General features: G+C 41.6%; 1 protein-coding gene across 1 annotated transcript in view; it reads right to left on the bottom strand.

The window, feature by feature from the left end:
- Positions 1-14: 14 nt before the first annotated feature.
- LOC115367652 (E3 ubiquitin-protein ligase RNF19A-like) overlaps positions 15-19,684 on the bottom strand; it is a 30,465-nt gene continuing 10,795 nt past the window's right edge. The window contains exons 2-10 of the mRNA XM_030063495.1: positions 15,620-16,499; positions 8,595-8,803; positions 8,225-8,369; positions 7,292-7,454; positions 6,855-6,969; positions 6,438-6,599; positions 4,646-4,865; positions 4,027-4,170; positions 15-3,416 (exon numbers count right to left, since the gene is read on the bottom strand). Of these exons, the coding sequence (XP_029919355.1) occupies positions 2,546-3,416; positions 4,027-4,170; positions 4,646-4,865; positions 6,438-6,599; positions 6,855-6,969; positions 7,292-7,454; positions 8,225-8,369; positions 8,595-8,803; positions 15,620-16,230 (2,640 nt within the window). The 5' untranslated portion in view covers positions 16,231-16,499 and the 3' untranslated portion in view covers positions 15-2,545. The remainder of the gene's footprint in view (positions 3,417-4,026; positions 4,171-4,645; positions 4,866-6,437; positions 6,600-6,854; positions 6,970-7,291; positions 7,455-8,224; positions 8,370-8,594; positions 8,804-15,619; positions 16,500-19,684) is intronic.

The raw sequence follows: 19,684 nt of genomic DNA, 5'->3' as shown, positions 1-19,684 counted from the left end.
TGTGGGAAATAAGCTTTTTTTTTTTTTTTTAAATCCTACTGTTGTCTAGCCAAGGGACTGGTAGCAGTAACCAGCATAAACACACTGAGACTGAAAGTGGACAGAACAACTATCAACCCAAATGTCAGGAAACGTCCCTTCCTGCGGCTTCGAAGCTGCATGCTGGGTCAGGTTTCATGACATGGGGTTGAACGGCCATCCTCTTGACTGCAGTCCTGATCTACAAAGTGTTCTTTGCAAACTTAAGAGCACAACCATGATCCTCTAGGACCTCTTAACTAGTGATTAGTCTCAAAAAAAAAAAAAAAAAAAAGCCAGCAATTTCTGACAGAGCCAACAGAGCTAGAGAATATAACTCTATAACTCTAAATAAGATAACCAAAAAAAAAAAAAAAAAAGATCTCTGACATAATACTGTCTCAAGTGCTGGCATTTCAAACTGGTACCAATCTCCTGACTCCACAACGAGCTGATCACAAAGCTCATTTGCTGTAGTGTTGATGTCTTCCTTTGATCTGACACATCTGTTCTTAATCTTCTTATATGAATGCTGTGATTTTTCTTCTTATTGCAAACACACTGTAAGGTTGACTCTCCCTTTCCAGTGGCTGTGAATCACCACAAGCGCTCTGCTCCTGAACCATACACTGGTTACACTGGTGAAAAATGTGTTTTCACAGTTGGCTTCGAAATGAAATCTAATTGAAAATAATAAATATATATGTTTTGTTTTGTTTTTTTCTAGTATCAACAATTGGAATGTAAATTTAAGAGTTAGGGTTAGGGTCAGTCCAATGTGTTGCCACCTCTGAAGCAGCAGGCTGGGGCATCACAACATCAATAAATTATAGACCTTTCCTTGTTTTGATAACATTTGGTCTGTACTGCGTTCCATCTAGTTCTAAAAGGATATCTGTCCTGAACAACTGTCTTGTTATATGTAACTTATTAAAAAATGTACCTCCTTTTTCATTTTGTGTGAAAAGATGATTTCAAATTCGCCAATAGTATTTTGAATTCTGTGGTTTAAGTATTTTGAAATGACCCCAGCACAGGTAAAATGTGTTTGATTTTGCAGTTAGCAATGACAGTCATATTTAAAAAATAATCGCTAACTCCATCTATGTGTATGAATGTGTTAAATATGCAGTAAAATACATTTTTAAAAAGCCCTCATTTGCAAGATTCCCAGGTTTCTGTGCCTTCCAGGGAAATTCCCTGAAATTCGTTGACTTGAGTACACCTCATAAAATTATTTTGGGGAAAATAAAAACACTACAGTGGAAACTGCTGGTTAAACATGCATAGATGCAAGACAAACACAAAACCATTTTTTTACCAGTGTAGGGTAAGGCATTCAGAAGACCAAGTCTATGCAAGATGGCACCTATCCTTGGCTTTAGCTCATACCCTCATGCTAGATTCATCAATTTCTCTTAGATATGTGATAAAATTTATGGAGCACAGGCTACTTTCTGATTTCACACTGAGGCCTTGTCGACCCAACTCCTTGCCGGTTATATTAAAAAAAAAAGTTTGGACCCAACACAGGGCTTAAAACACTAAAACCAACTTTCCCAAAATGGAAAATAAAACTGAACATACATACAGAGCAAAGAAGTCACATTTTAAAACAGAAGTAACAATAATAATAATATATATTTTTTTATAGATGATCATGAAAAAATACAATTTGCTATTGAGTGGTCCCTCTTAGGTTTAGATGCTCGAAAGAAGGCTGAACAATCCGACTGTTGTGGTGTTTGCACCATGCCGTGAAGTCACAGATTAATAGGTGGCACAGTGGTGAACCACAGTGATGACATCTCCATCCCTGAATCTCATACAAACCCCTAACAAAACTAGATACTTGCAGATGTGAGAAAACAGAACATGGTTAACATGTATAATAGCAGCTCAGCTTTACTATTGGATAGAATATTGGATATTTTACTCGCTCCTATCCAGCTTCATCAGCTCTGCTTTCCTTAGGAATACAAAAAGTTGTTGGTACTGCCCTGGGGGTTGGTATGGGATTCATTCTGCTGCACTGATTAAAAAGCTGATTATTACTCGGTGGCTCTCAAAAGAGGCTCTGCAGATCATCATAACAGCTGGATAGGCTAACATAGCCCTCTACAGTATCACACAACTCTGATAATCCTGCTTCACACCTGTCCGGATCCATTCAGCTCTACCTGCTATAAGCTTTGCTCGTCCCGTCAGGAAAGAGTACAACCAGCCAATCTGCTTTGACCTTCCTGGGCCCTGGCTTTATTATTCACCAATCTCTCTCCAACTTCATCTTCAACCCTCTCTGTCACCATGTAGACTAACATTCATATGATACATTTTTGCCTTCAAAACAGACAAAAACAATTGTAGTAGTAATAATAATTTGACTTAGACCTTTAGCCTTAACCCTCACTGCTAGCTCCGAAAATGCACCAGGTGCTTCACTCACAAGAGTAAGGCTAGCAGGTGAGTTAAGGCGGACTGAGCTCGCAGTGGTAGCACAGCCACGGCCAGCGGGCCTGCAGCAGAATTAGATATCTGTCTGAATGCAGCGCCTCCTGGTTGGGCTGAGAGGCTGTATGGCAGTGTTGTTGTTGTTGTTGTTGTTGTTTGTCTCTTTTAGGTCCTCATCCTGCTCTGGCTCCACAGAAACAGAGTCTGCCTCCACATTCATGACAACACCCACGCTCTCCTCAGTGATGTAGAGGAAAGTCCCGCCGCTGCCCGCCTCTGGTGAAGCAGGAGGAGGCGATGATGACATGCGGGTGAAGGCAGCGTGGCCGCTCTGAGCTGGGTAATGCTCCAGACGGTCATGTTCCACCTCGGGCATGGGGGTGACGTTACTGAAGGCGAGGGTGGGGCGAGGGTGGGGGTCCACTGGGCCAGAGGAGGGGCCTGGCGGGGGAGCCGGTCTTGAGGTTTCAGGGTCTGAGCAGCTGAACTCAGAGGATAAATGGCTACAATGTGAGTCTGCGACGGAGGGCAGGCTGCCGCTCAGGGAGGGCGAGTCAAACTCCGAGGAGTTGGTGCTGCGCTGCTCCAGGAGCTGAGTGTCCATGTCCTCCCGTGTCTCGCTAAGTTTTGTTTCCGCTTTGCTGCTGCTGCTGCTGCTCGTCCTCTTCCAGAGCTTTCCTTTACTCTTCTTGCTTCCTGAAGATGAGGAAGAGGAAGAAGTAGATGGCTCCTTTGCCCAGCGGGCCGACGTGCAGCAGTGGTTGTCGTGGTGGTGGGTGCAACAGCAGGTGGAGGGGCATGAGCATGAGCACGTGCCCCCGCCAGCAGCTTGGAGGCCTGTGGTGCTGCCACTACAGCTGGCTTCATCCAGGCTGCTGCTGGCGCTGCAGTGCCGCACCTTCTCCTGCTGGGATTCCACATCTACCTGCACTTCCAGACTGTTATCTCTGCAAGACAATCAAACAAACAAAACTGAACCTCAAAACCAAACGAAAACATATAAATCACTAGAACTTTTTCCCTTTATTCTTCACCACAGGTGGATAGCAAAAGTCTTTACAAAACAATAGTATTTACAAAACAAGACAAACCAGAAGACATTAAGACACAAAAACTACTTTTAGTTTTTGGTATGCATATTCCACATTAATTTACTCCCAATTAGATCCAATTATTGGCTGTCCCAGCTTACAGTGTCCCTAATTTTCACTTTGTTTCCATCAACCTGAAAAATCATACTTTCCACTAGACGAAGCAACTCCTTGAATGACTCACTTCCTTCAATTCATCTCATTTACTGTTTTCATGTACCTGCCCCTCCAACCTTTCTGTATGTACATCCTGAATGGTAATGGAACATAAATTCAACCATTAACTTTATGTGGGTTTTTCCCGAGGTAATAAACCAATAGCAGGCTCTGTGATTAGCACTGACAACAAGGCGTCCAACAAAAGCTACTGGCAAAAACTAGGACAGGGATTTGTTACTCTACTAGTGAAAACTAATGAAAACTATGCTTTTGCTACAAATAGTATAAGGATATTTGGATTGCTGACCTTTCCAGAGGCATGTAGGCATTGAGGATGGATCCAGCCATGGCTTTGGTGCTAGCATTGTCACTGATTGTTCCCAGGCTGACAGTGGCTGACTCTCCACTCAGACTGCACTGCTCCTTCTGGACATCGGCCTGCACCTCCAACCTAAACACAGACAAACAAGGAACTTTAGTGTCTCACACAGTCATTTATTACTTAACGAGTAACTATATCTGTCTACATTTGCCTTATCTAATCTAAGAGGAGATAGTTATATGCATTTATGGACTGGTGTGAAACATTGGTCTGAGGGAATCAGGACAGCTCTTCCTGATCCTGATCTCTTAGATGGGGAAGCCCAATCTAATTTTTTGCACACAAATGTGTAAAAATGTAGGTACACAGCTAAATCACTAGCACGCCTCCATGAAATGACCAGAAACAGCTGAAACAGTTTTAATACTTCATCATTTTCATTTTCTCTTGTTATTAAATAGTAATCTTTGACTGATTCTATGTGGGAAAAGTCATAGTTTAGACTTGGGAACAGCTGCTACAATATGCAGCAGACTGCAGAAGACACTGAGCGCTTTCAGAGGTCAGAAAATCACGAAGTGACCATCCAAGTCCTTTCTTTTACCTGTTGTAGCAGCTGCTGGACAGGCTCCCGGTGATGCTGGCCCCTGCGAGGGCCATGGTGCTGGCGTTGTCACTCAAGTTGTCTCGCTGTGTGGAGCTCATGCCGCAACGCTCCATGTGGCTGCCACTGGCACTGAGGCTCAGGCCCGTCAGGCCACCCACGCTCGCCCCATCTCCCAGGCTGGGATTGTTGAGGCGAGTCTCCGCCACTGAGGTAGTGTCTAGGGAAAAGGGGAGGGAGAGAGTACCAGAGAACCTCTGTAATTTATTCACAGTGATGTTTTATTGACAAAATAATTTTAACCTGATGAGGAAAAACAGGATAGTAGTGAAAGAGAGAAAAATATCAGAAGGATTAGGAGCAAAGCCAGACTGAACAAGGGAATAAAAGAAGAGCAGCAGAGGTGCCGGTCCTGGGTTCTGCATTTTGTTCATATGGAGTATGAGCAGACATAGGTTTCGAAGATTCAAATTTATATATCAATAGCTTTACTGAAAGAGTCTCAGGTTTTTAAATTTGTACTGGCATAACACACCGATAAATGCAGACGTGTAAATATGTGTCATCTTGAATCACACCTTGTGTTCCTGGAAAGGTCAAAGTCTCTGCTACCATTTGGATACATAATTATCATTCAGAGTGTTGACAGAAGCTGTGCAATCTCTGTTTGCCTCAGCACCTTGTGGGAAAGTGATGAGAGCCTGGCCTCGCACAGGCGTCAGCTCGGTGCTGACAAACATACACCAACAGGAAAGACAGTGTGAGTAATTTCACACTGTATCACACCTCCAACACTTGCCTACAATTCACAGCGCCTGGCTTGGCCCTCTGTACACTATTAATGACACATACAAAATGACAGATGTAGGTGCACTTAAGCATGCCATGCACACACACTCCTCTGCAGACAAATACACACACACACACACACACAGCCATGGGAAAGGAGAAACGAGAACTGGTAACTAGTGATCAACATTTTCCCCTATATCCACTTATTAAGTAATTTAGGATTTGATTGATTAATTGTCTTAACTGACCAATTAGAAAAGTTAGCTCGCATGTGGGTGGGAGGCACTTGGAGGAAGTGCTGAGTCTGAGGTGGGAGGGGTGGAAAAGCTGTTTGAGTTCAAAGTTTTTGACAAAATTCCACCCATTCTACAAAAGTTACTTACAGAAGCTTTAAAATGCAACATCTATATGTAAACCATGCACCTTTATTGCATGGCACATCTATTAACTCTATTAACTATTAACTATCAACTCTTGATATATTTGATTATGTTGTACAAAAAAAAATCCTGGTGAACTTGGAAGAGGTTTCCCAATCATTATGATTATTAAGATTTTTTCTTTTTTTTGCCCCCTGTAGGCCCCAACTTTTTATTTGTTTGTTTGTTTTTTGCCCACCACAAGGGTTCAGGGGTGTCGTTCTTGTTTTCTGTAAACTGTTGGTCTGTAAAGCCCTTTGAGACTGTAAACACTGATTGAGGGCTATAAATAAACCTGAGCTTGAACAAGTGGCTGAGAGGGGTGATGACCTGAATAACACAACAGAGAGAAAAGAAATGTGAATGGACAAAGAAGCATACATGGAGCAAGATTTAAAAGGAGAGAGGCAGGCAGTAATTTTATTAGCATGACTGTATGTGTTGTAATGTTTAATTTATTTCCTTTGTGGCTTTTGCTCGCAGTTCTTGTTCCTGTCTGTATTTTTTGCACTTACACATCACTCTGGAAACCAGTAATGTTGCTTATTTACTTCCCCAGCTAGTGAATTAAAGATGCTCACCTGTGGCTGCCGCTCCGCTCCCGATGTTGATGTCGTTTTCGTCATCAAACTCTATTCGCACCCCTTTGCCATTGCCAGCTGAAACTCCACAGCCACCGCTACGGCACAGCGAGATTGGGACGACCCCGTAGACGTACGCCAGCATGATGGGTACACCAATACCTGTAGGACACACGTTAACACACACATAGACAAAATGTTCTGCTTTTACCAACAACTTCACTTGGGTGCAACCTCTACTGTTGGCAAAGGTAAAAAGTGAAATGGCAAACAGTAAAGATATGTCATCACCCTTCCTAAATGCTGAAAAATGTGTTGAGAAAGACTTTTAATCAGAGGAAAGTGTTGCACTTGTGATGTTGGAGAGACTTAGAGTAGACAGGAAGAGGGGAAGACATAAAAACACCTGTTTCTTACCGACAGTGACTGCTGCAACCACAGGTGACACAATCACAGACAGCGTCACACCACCAGCTATCACTACGTTCCTCTTGTGTTTGGAAATGTCCTTGCCCTCATAGCGATTATGGATCTGTGGAGGAAAATCTTTGTAAATTAACTGAGAAAAACAACATCTTAGTGAAAAGATACCAAAAGGCATGTGGTTTTGCTTTTTTGTGTAAAAAAGGTTGTATTTGATCATGAGGCATGATTTGAAATCCTTTCTGTATTTGTATTTGCAAAAACAATGTGTGTTTTTGTTAATGGTGTTTTGTATTTGCAAACAAACAATTTGGCACAGAGTTTTGGCACTAAAATACTTCCGCATGCCACCCCACTGGTTGTCTGTCTCTGTCTGAATGAGGTGCTGGTTTGACGCCCGGCTACTTAGCATCCTTGGTGCCAGCTCTCACCTTTCTGCCCACATAGACGGGGATACCAATGATCATGGCAGGGATGGCAATTCCAGCAATGAGGGCGATGCCAACAGGAGCACCAACCAGCGTGCCCAGCTGCCACAGAATTTTCTTCTTCCTGCTCCAGGGCTTCTTCCCCCAGAAGGTGCAGCCTGATGGACTGTGAGATTGCAAGAGAGAGGAAGGAAGCAGGTCACCAGGGCAGAGGGTGTCTGTGTGGGTTTGTTTGTGTGTACTAAGGTCATTATAGCTCACTAAAACTGAAATTAAAACTAAATGAAGGCATGAAAAACAGTCTTGGTAAAGTGATTAAAAAAAAAAAACAAAAAAAAACTATAACTACTACTGAAACTATTATGTTTGCTTCCAAAAGTCAACAAAATGAAAACAAAAATAATCATTCAGTTGGGAGAGAATCTAATAACTGATTATGGGTTGCAAATCAAAGATTAATACATATTAAAACCACAAGGAGTCAAGACGTCAGTGTCATGTGTTGATTAGAGGACTGGGCAATATGGTCAAAGCCAAATATCATAACGTCTTTGTCTGAATACTTCAATATTGATATTCGTGATTTCAAAAGACCTTTACAGATTTATTAACAGATTTTGATAAAGGATCATTTGTAACAAAATATTGATAAGTATAATGAGTTCAGAAAACTGCATCCCTTTACTGTATTTCAGGAAAAGACAACAGTTACGTCATATCACGATATTATCAAAAATTCCAGATGATATCTAATCTCAAATCACAATATCAGTATTGATAACCTGCCCAACCCTAGTTGAACTGAAGTTAAACTAAGAGCCCACCAAGAAATTCTGAAAAATAAACAAACTCAAAATTGAACAACAGAAAATTAAGTCAGATAACACAAAGGGAAACAGAAAGCTACAATAACTTGGCCAACTGAACATGCCTCACCTCAGGTAGTGTAGGTCAGAGATCTCCTTCATGCAGAGCCAGCAGAACTCACAGCCGCAGACGGCGCAGGTCATGTGATTACAGCTGCCATCGTTCATTTTGATGATGTAGGCAGCGCAACGCGGACATGGCTTAATGTCATCACCTGGTGGAGGGGGATTGGAGGGAGACAACATTCTGCATATTTGTTGTATTTGTGGTATGTATATTATATATGAACATGTCTGTGCGGCAGTGTGGCTGTTTCTATACATCTTTACTGCTTGACGTAATTATAGGTGGATGAAGTTATGTGTCGGCTGACAATGTGTATCCATAGCAACGGCACAGGTCAGGTCTGTGCATGTGTGTTTGTGTCCATGTTTGCTACCTGCAGCTGCACTTTCTTGACTGTAGCTGAGGGACGAGGACCTGAAACTCCTCAGCCGAAGGCTCTGGGCCCTCTGCTGCCGTGCTGCATCGCACGTCTGGTTGGGATGCCACAGCTGTTTACAGTGGTAGCAGAACTCTGTTCCACAGCCCTCGCGCCCACAAGTGATCTTTGGACAGCTGGCACAGCCAAACGCAATGACTGCGTACCTGGATAAGGAGAAATGAAGTCAAAATGGTGGTCGCTAACAGTCACTGGTAAAACAGCATGATGTAGGCCCAGAGCACAACACTAGGGGGCAGAAGGCCAAAATGGCAGCCTGTTTTATGTGGATACCCAAGGAGAGCAACACTGAAGAGTGGATGAAACTCAGGAGTAAATGCTGGTGTGTTTCATGCAACAGGAAGACACATGCAGAGTACACAATGCAGCGCCTCCAGGAACCCACAAGGCAGTGCTTGGTTACATAAACACGGGAAATAAGCTGGCTTTACCTGATTATTTAACCAATGAGCTGCAGCACAACCATTCAATGAGATCACAGAGTTCACACAGTTGTACATGACTGCATGTCTCAACTTGTCTCCCTCATTACAAATTATCAATTTGATTGTCAGGAAAATTACATGGAAGAATGGAGATCAATTCTTATTCCTGTTTTCTTATAACATGCAAATCTACACTAGCCACAGTAATGAGAACCTTAAGGCAATTTCACTAAGCAATGAAAAACCCACACTTGCAGCAGCCATTTACACTCTAATACCACAATTGCCTCTAACAAATAGTTCTTCTGTCTGTGAAATTAATTTCAAACATGTCTTTGCATTTACTCACATTTCTATTTGTGTTCCTGTGGTACAGCTCAAATATTTATTGTAACCTACAAGTTCACCTAAATCCAATAAAATCTAAAAGCACCTCGATTCTGAGTAAACTAATATATTCTTACCTGAGCTGAACCCCTTGGATCGCAGCAGCCTTTCAGAAGGCATGACCATACTCACTTTCTTAGTCTAGCCTGTAATACGGTTGGCATGGAAACATTACAAGCAGACGATGGGGAAAAACAAACACTTTGGTTGATGTATGTACCGGACAATGTGAGACAACTCACTAATGATGCAAAAGCACACAAGCCTTGTGTAAATTATCAACAAAGAGAGTCTACAGCTCAGCATTCCTGGGTTTAATATGCGACAGCACCTGCCTGTTAGCCCCTGTGTGTGTCCTCAGGTAACTGTGCACTATCAAGGCTGGAGGGAGAATGGTTATTAGGCTAATGCACGCTAACATCTGCTCAACAGGTCTTTATCTACTGGAGCCTGCAGGGCACTATCTAAATTAGTCTAGATCTTATTTACGGTTTTAAAAAAAAAAAAAAGTAAAAAAGCGGTTCACAGCAATACAACGCTCCATCTTTTTCTCCCACACTTTTTGAGAGATACTGGAACCATCTTGGAGAAAACAAATTATTTAATTAACCCACAATAATGACCTGACAAGATGCGTGTATTGCATGCATCCATCAGCTGATCCACTCAACATGAACTGCATCAGCTACATTTATGAATGGAAACATTCTGTTGAGCAACAACAAGACAGAGCTAAGCATTCAGTTAAGCATTCCCACACATTATTTAAGATGAGTAAGTAGACATGCTAGCATCAGCTGATGCACATGGCATCGGCTGTGGGAACCTGCAGTTCTAAAACTAAATTACTGAATGTAGACAACTATTACACTACATGAAAATCTTGGTTAAATCACATTAGAGCTAGGCTATCATACGTGCAGCATTTACTTAGTTTGGACTTTCTGGGGAAAAAAAAAAAACAGTATTTTTTCCAACAAACAGCTGGTAGCAGACAAACAACAAGTAACAGCCAAGCAGCTGTGAACAAAGTCACTGTGAGCCTAGCACCATTAATATTTTACAGTACAGGTGAACGAGCATGACCATAGTATTAATGAGATAACACAGTCCAAAGTGTGTGGGTAATGCTCATTATGTTGAGGCAAAGCATGGCCCGCATGTTGTGCAACATTTATTTATAATTGCCTACCTTGTCAAATATCATTGGTTACTTGTGAACAGACTAGTTATTAACTTTATTAGTATATATTTAATTAGTAAGATCTCTGTCATTTACAGTGGTTGTAATTACAATAAAAAAAAGGACAGATGTGATGGCAGATTATGGAAACAAATAAAAGGCATGAACTGGAGGAGGTTTCTTTCTACTATTAACACCATCCTTTGCACACCCCCAAGCATGTTGGGGGTCAGAAAATATGTTTCACTGGATTTTTTTTTTTTTTAAATATATTAATAACAAGAGCATTTTTTTTTTTTTTTTTTTAAATCATCAGTGTTTATTCTGGTGCCTGCCATGTGACAAGGACATGACGACTGGTATAAGTAGCCATGTCTACTTTCTTCAGGCACGATACTAGTGATACTAATTCATGATACTAGTGGCACAAAGAAAATGGATATAACCATAAATGACAACACATAAGGGGACTACAAAGGCTATACATGTTTACAAAGCTTACAAACACACAATTGTTTAGTGAAACTAAGATCTGATCATAATATTGAACACAGCCAACAAAAATACAGAAAAATACCGGGTGTAAATATAAAGGATGTGGAAAATTATCCTGTGATCTCAGGGCAACTGTGTGATGCAGAATTGCCACACTGGGTGAAGAAATGAGAGCTAACAGAAAAGGAACAAACTTTTGGTTTCCTGTCTAAACGTGGCAGGAGCTTTCTCAGCTACAAGAGGACGAGGGGAAGATTGATCGGGTGTGATCAAATAAAATGTCGGCCTGTCAGTCTTTAATCACAGGAAATGCACGTCAGACATCAGAAGTCAGAAGTTCTACCAGTGACAGTGTCCTTTGTTCATAAGAAGCAGATGTGCGTACTGTAGATAAATAGGAAGCCGCTGCAGGGGATTATTCACAGAAACTGCTGACTGGTGTTTTATAATTTAGCACGCATTCAGTTTAATGCAGTTACACTACACATAGTTTGGTCTTTTACCTAATTATTCCTGTTGTATGACTATTTTCATCCATTTTATTATCTGCTTTTCATTAATGTCTAACCTCATTATCATTTTTATCAGTAGTAGTTTCTTTTTTGGCGGGATTAACAGTTGTATTTACTAAGATAAAACTGCCACACTCCTAATTGAGAACTCTGCTAAGGTGCCAAAAAAAAACAAACAAAAAAAAAAAAAAAACAAGGTGTAATACTGAGAAATAACGGCTCTGCACATTTTGGTCCTAATACAGGATTCTTTAAAACAAATGCCAAGCTTTCGGTCAGAAGGAAAGCTTGGCATTTGGCTCCAAGGAAAACAGATGCAGTAAAAAGCAGTTGTTGTTTTTTTTTCTTCTTTTTTTTCTCTTTCTTACCTTTCTGCATTGTCTAGTCTGAATAATTTATTCCACCTTCCTCATTTATTAAATTTCTGCCACAAAAAAAAAAAAAAAAAAACCCTTGAAATGGAGATATCACCTTGTAGCCAAACTCCTTTCTATAGTGGTTTTAAGAATTGCACTGTATCTAGTAGCAGTAGCAGTAGTGGTGACAGTAAGACCAAAGTGGTTTCTTTGTGTACATTTGGGATTTTTTCTAAGTCAGTAGTTTTACTTTTACTTAAGTATATTCATGCTGAAGTAATGTGCATGTACTACATTTAAATCACATCCGCTGCCAGGTACAAATTCCATAGGATCTCTATAAGCATCAGAAATTGGACCATAAAGTGGATCATAAAGGCTCCACTGTGAACGGCCAGTCAGCAGAGATTAGTAAAATAATCTGGCTTTACATCGTTTGTACACTTTCAAATTTCCAGTTAAAAGAATCTAGTTCAAACTTTGTATTCTCACCCTTTTGGAGCAGCATGGAAAAGATCAGATCTGATCAGAAATGTATTGAGTCTAAAAAGAAGGCTGCAATTTCAATCCTACAATTCAAATGAGCTACTTCTTAAGCTATTTCTTACTTTCACTAAAGGGGAGGAGCCGCCATTACTGCTCAAAGCAAAGTGAGACACTAGTTAGCGTCCCATAGCAGGGCTACGTCAGTCATGCAGGGCTTGGTTATTAATTTTTATCTAGGTTCCTGCAGTTAAAAGGTAACCATGTTGCTCCAACCTACATCATCAAGCTCGTCATTTCTGACCTCACCCAGTTCCTCACCCATATTATTATTATGATGATACTTTAGGTTCATGTCTAAAATTTCCCTCGATATTTGAATGGAAACCTGATTGTAGAATTTAAAATTATGCAAAATGATCACAGATGACTCAAATAACTCCAATCATGTAATTATGAAATTACTGTAACATTTTCTCTTGAAATGGTGGTAGTAGTAACTTCCTTGATGGGGTGGCACACCACTGCTAAATGAATGCGGAGGAAACACTGCAGTCTTATAATTACAATTTGAGTGAAACTGTATAAATGAAAATACACACACACACACACACACACACACACACACACACACACACACACACACATATATATATGTTTTTTTTTTAGTTTGGTTTGCAAAGACTGTGACAGTGGATACAAAAAAGATTTTTTTTATCTTTCACATTTAAGACTTCGGTCATATTTTGCAAAGTTCATACTTTTGGTTTGCAATTATTGGTCTTTGGTTTGTTATGCTACACTTCTTTGCATTTTAATACTTGCACAAATTTCAACCCATACAGCGTAGCGGAGGTGCCAGTCAGCAGGGCTGCTTAACCTTCATGTACATGTCCTTGCAGTATGGCCTTGCATGTGATCCTGGGATGTTAAAAACAAGTGTGCTTATGTTTTTAGGTTTTCAGAAAGCTCCAGTTGACAAAAATGAGAGGCACCTTCTGCTCTGTAAATTTCAATCACAATTTGAAAAATTATCTGATTTGACAGACCTTAATGCAAGGTGACAAATTAGATTGTATTATCGCAGTCAAGGCAGCTCTAATCGCCATGCTTTTGATAATGTAACAGAACAATGTGAAATCTCAAAAGAGCTGTGGAACACAACCTGACAGCTTGGGAAGTGAAGAGGGCAATTATAAAGCAGTAAAGAGACAGAGTGCCAGTGGAGTGTGTAGCAGTGAACCAGAGCAAAATGATAAGAGGATGAAAGCAAGAAACAAACTGATGAAAAAGCTGTAAAAGACTGTGTCACCACTGCTGGTGTGCTGTTGATCAACACAGCAGAGTGTGTGTGATGGGTAAACCATTACTGAGGTCAGCAATCACTCAGAAACAAAATAATGATAACTGGACTAAGTGCAAGGATGGGCATTTCTTCACAGTCTATGACTATTAATACTACTGTTACAACTACTTTTACAATAACTACAGCATTTGTTCTTTTGTGTAGTGAAGGGGGTTGGTGAAACACATACAAGTAGAAGGCAAGATGAGCAAAATTCAACTGGGTATGGACAGGCTGTTTCTTCACTTTCATGTAAGTATGCAAACTTTTTCAGAGAATGACAAAGTTGTGGAATCAATTGCAGTGTGAATAGGCCTTAAGGCTCTAATGTAGCCACTGTGAATACCATTTATACTGGTCATATAATGTACATTTCCATGAAATTCTGGATACTGAATGAAATCTAGAGGGTAGGGATGAAACCTGTGACTGTTTGCTTATGGGTGGTGTCAGACTAACATGCCATCCATGATGACCTTTGATTTCACTTCATGGGTTGCTGCAGTTTCACACAAACTGTGAGCAGATGTCTTGCTAAAGGAACTGCAAGGTGTAACCACATAATTATTAGTTAACCTGTGGGTTATTTGCACAATAAATAACAAGATCATTTGTCATCCTAGTGATCTATTTCCTTTTGACCTGGTTTCTAATATTAACTTTTCCTTCCTTGCTCCAATTAAACTAATTTTAACTTCATAACCACATACATAGTGTTGCATGAGAATGATTCATTAACACTTATGACTGCAATAAAATCTCCCTTTGGAAAAATTAGGTGAATCTAGTGCTGAGGACTTCCATATAAGAAACTTTAAGAAGAGTCCCACTAGTTTCAACCTGCAATAGCGAAATGCCTATTCCACACAGCAAAAAAAGGAGATTCATTTAGTCCTACCTCTCTCTACAGACAATGACAATCATATAGTTATGGATGATAATATCATGTCATGACAGTTTCCCTTATCACACACCGTTTGCTCATATCTTTTTTCCATGAATGCCTGACTCATTAAACCAACAATTTACAGATTATATGGCATCATCCTCAGACATAGAGACCATCCTTTCACCGGTCACTTCAGTACTGATCATGATATCAATGTGCTGCAGGTTCCCGCTCAGGTACAAGAGCAACAGTCAATGGAGCAATCATAAATGGCTTTGAAAAACAGAGATAATGTTGCTTTTCCGAAACCAGAAGCTTGGTGCTTGGAAATCAGTGAAATGATGGTCTCCACATCCGAGGATGATGTCAGATAATCTATAAACAGGGCCTGGGTTCCAAAATAATCAACTTGTCCATTAACAAGTGTATTATTCATAAAGCTTTATATTGATAACTCAGGCATTAATAAAGGAACTACATAAGCGGCTGTACTCTACCTCAATATAAGTCTGGCATCTGGTGATGAGAACTTAAAAGGCCAGATTACAGACTTGAAGTTTGCTCAGTTTAGTTACAATGCTATTTTTGGGACTAGTGTTTTGTTGCCATCAAAAGCATGCAACATCAGGCACACTTTAAGTATCCAAAATAGAAAACCAAAAATAAGATTCTAAAAACCTTCATGTCTGAAGAAGATGTAATGAATAAAACGAAAAAGGAATCACCTTTCACCTGGATTCACCTGGTTGTCTATTCTATGGAAAGACCATATTGGACTAATTTGTCTATTGGATTTTGTCTACCAGACTAATGTTGTCCACTCATTGAAAACACCCAGTTTCATAGATTTATAACCAAACCTTATCAAACCTGAATCCTTTTCTTACCCGCAGTCTGGGGCAGGACACCAGCGACAGTCAGGGTCAGCTGCCAGCCACCTCCTCAGCATGAACTCCTCGTATTTCTCCATGAGGGCCCGGTCACCCAGGATCATCCGAATATCGTGGGGATTGAAGCGCTCTGAGCACTCGGGGCAGCTGATGTTGACGCGTGACTCTGAGATCTCAATGCGCAGGTACTGGCGCAGGCAGTCTGCACATGAGCGGTGGTGACAGGTCATGATGTCAGGGAAGCGCTCGCGCGCATGGCGCAGCAGGCACAGTGGGCACTCCCGCAGGTCTGATGAAGACCCAGACGCTGACGAAGTCGATGCCACGGCCGGCGCAGAGTGCGCAGAGGTTTTATCATGGAAAGTCTCTGATTGGACACTTTCAGTGCTGGCAATGCCATCCACCCCACCTCCAGCCTGGAAGTGTCTGGATTTGCGTTTCGGGTCACGGTCAGGTCGGCGGCACCGACCAAAGAGAGAGTGGAGGGACAGACGTCGTTTTTTGGGGGTCTTTCTGACAGAGGGGAGGCTGACTGAAGAGGCAGCTGAGTGGAGGTCTCGCTCTGAGCCTGAGCTGCCATAATGCTGCTGCTGGCGAAGGCTGCTCATCACGCCAGAAAGGGTCCCACTGGTGCTAGGACCAGAAACAGTGCTCACGACATCAGGAGAAGAGACAGGAGAGGGAGGGGGGAGAGGGGCTGGGGTTGAGGGGACAGGATGGTCAGGGGGGAGGAAGGACACGGATGGTTGTAAGCTAGGACATGGTGGCTAAAAGCCGACTGAAGAGGTCTGATGGTGTGGTCGGTCCCTGGTCCGAATCACAGGGATTGGAGTGAGTTCTGTTGACAGGCTGACTGGGTCAGACGTTGGATACCAACCTGAAGAGGGAAAAAAGTGGAGAAAGAGATCAGAGATTGAACTCAAGCTAAGAATGAGGGGTACATCTAATATTCAACTCAGTCATCATCATCTGTTCTGCTGTGTTGGATAGCATACTGGTTCTACATCTCTCTGTATGAGATGGGGATAGCCGGATGGGCTGTCTTCCTAATCACACAGAAGGGTTAGGAAGGCTAATGACAATGTCCAAATCTACCTGGGACAGCCTCTCATTTCAGTTTTGTAATCTGTTGACGCAACCGTACACTTTAGTTTAAAGATGGCTGACGCATTACAATGTCAAATTAAAACTTCTGTTCATGTGTCCCTTACAGGGTCTAAAAAATAGTTTTAATTGATCAACTCTCCAACTGATAAAACTGTATCTATCAGCAACAACCACTGTATCTGCCAACATCACTTTTGCTAGCAGTGATCCCGCTGCTGTCCCACTGTTTCCCTCCAATCAATCCCACTATGCATTTTGCACGCCACATTATCAGCCAAGATGGCAGTATTGATAGTTTTCTGTCACATGACTTGCCGGGAGCCCTGGAGGGCAAAACAACGTTCCAAGATGACGGCGCGCAAAGAACTCTCTGCTGACAAACAAGAGAATAGTCATTTAAATCACCTGTCAGCAGCCGAGAAAAAAAGATATCGAAATAAGTTGGAAGCGTTGGGCACTTGTGACCCGTATACAGCACCGGCTGCTGTATACGAGCCGTTAAACACCGCAATGTCCCTGCCGAAACTCGAATTCGGCGATGTTTACATCTACCTGGTTGAGAACCCGTCACCCTACATCGCTGCCAGAATGAAGGCATATAAGAGCACCGATAGTTACTGGTATTTCCAATCAGGATGGGTGAATAATGCCGCAATAAGCAAAGGTGAGTACTAATTTAGCTAACACTACCTATCAAATTAATTTTAATTTATGTCAATTCATGAGTCTGTTTCAGGGACGTTGTAGTCAGTGTGTAGCACAGTGATTATTTTGTCAGGTAAAGTCATTTAACATGAGATAAATCTGATCAAACATTATTTTCCAATGCCAGGTAAACCATTCCTACATCTTAAATGACCCCCCATTAACAGCCTGGGTTGCTGTGGAGAAGGAGGGATTGGTGCGTTTTGGTCACTGCACCTGTATGGCAGGTCTAGGAGAGGTGTGTTCACACGTAGGGCTAGCTGGGTTCGCTGCAAATACGTGTGTATTTGGAGGGCTGCCATGGTTTGCAATTTGCAAAATAGTTCATTGTCTCATACACAAAAAATTGCAAAAATAGCGAAAACTACTCAAAGTCAACAAAAGTAATGTAGGCTTGATTAATACCAAAGTCATTATGAATTGTTTGATACCTGTATGAAGCAGGTCAGAGGAATGGTGTGCCCGTTAATGTTAGTGTTCAGAGAAACAGGGCACGCCGGTCTCCAATTATAGTAGTAAGATTTGTACTACACTGTGGAATGGCTGTGTGTGTGTCCTTGCGAGTGTGTTCCCTTGAAGAGTTCAAGTGACAGATTGTCTATTTGTGTCGTCCAATTTGCCGAGCTTATCTCTCATGTGGAAGAGACAAACAAAACACAACACTAAGGACAATAGACTGACAATGGCAACTGTTGCTGTGGGTGAGGACTACACAGTCAGATATCAAAACACTGGCATTCTGCTTGTATGTGTGTGGATGCATCTCCTTGGACTAAAATGACAATTTGACCATGGGGCACGCACAAATTACAATGTCTATTTGGGTCACTTATTCCATTTTAGCATAATACTTGCCCCACTCTGACAAAGCACATCTCTTTGCCCTTGTAGAGAGATGGAACCCTTCTTTAGTCCACCTTCAGCTGCTTTTGAAACCACAGGAATTTAACAACATTCCAGATATCCATGACACATCTAGGCCTGGCCTTCCCTGGTCCACATGCCAACCAATCCTAAGCAAAACTGTACTCGTGGATTCATCACCTTTCAAAATCCCCAAACCTAATGCCAGATAAGCTATACGGACAATGGATACTTCCCCCTGCTTTTACATGCTACATCCCTCTCTCGATGTGCGAGTGTGCCTCTCTGTGTATATCGCTTTAGGGGATGAATTTAGGAAAATTCCACTGGGAGCCAAAAGGAGACCGATTAACAAGCCCACTGTGAATCTCCACTGGGGCAGGAATCCTGTGAAGTGTATGCACACACACATAACCTACAAACCTCAGCCTGACTGGCTGTGGTTCTCCTTCCCCCAGGATCAGGCAGTAGTTAAGTTTTACTGGGGCTACTTTAGTTTGAAAGGACACTTTAAAAAAGGGTTTTGCTACACAGCCAGAGGCCACATTCAGTTTGGCGGCTGGACTACCAATGTTTGGATGCCTCTTCTACAACTCCCTGCAGATCAGGCACATGAATCTGAAACACATAATAATAACAATATTAGTCCTGACTAGAACCCCCGTAGATCAGAGGTTCAGTATCTCACCCAAAGGCAATTCAGCAGCATAGATGCCAACAATGGCTTTAATAAAAGTCCTACAGCTGAGGGACCGTTTCACTACTGACTCAGCCACCCTTTGTCCCCATGGACTCCTAAAAGCTAAAAGCTATGAGTCGAGCATGGAGCAGAATATTAACACACATTTATCAAGCTATATCCAGCAACGTCTTGGTTCTACTAAAACTTCTTCAACTACACATAAAGTTGGAAGGAGCACGAGGCCAACTGTGGTATACAGTCCTTACAAGACAAAACTAATAACTGCCGTGATAGTACTTAAAAGGAAGCTGTGATTTTCTTATTTAGTATAATTTTTTGAGAATGATTTTCATTTCCCATCAAGATTTGAGCATTCTTACAATACATATCTTTAATAAAATGAAGTTTTAGACTCTGGGTCTTTAGTTCAAATTGTTGGGAATGATATTGACTTGACCCTCGTCACATAAACCAACTGTCCAAAGTGAAACTGTCACGCTTGTTGGAACTGAAATAGTTAAGGGTATTACTAGCACTACAACATGTTAGCAAAAATTTTCATAGCTAGCACTGCTGTAGAGCTCACTTGCTAGAAACATACAATTTGGAGGCTTGTTGAGTTGATGTGAGAAAGTCCACAACTGACACCATTGCAAGCTAAAGCTCCGTATTAGATTGAAGCTCTCTGCTAGCCCTCATTATAC

This window comes from Myripristis murdjan, chromosome 11, assembly GCF_902150065.1.
Source record: "Myripristis murdjan chromosome 11, fMyrMur1.1, whole genome shotgun sequence".
NCBI classification, from domain to species: Eukaryota; Metazoa; Chordata; class Actinopteri; order Holocentriformes; family Holocentridae; genus Myripristis; species Myripristis murdjan.
This window is presented reverse-complemented; position numbering and strand designations above follow the sequence as displayed.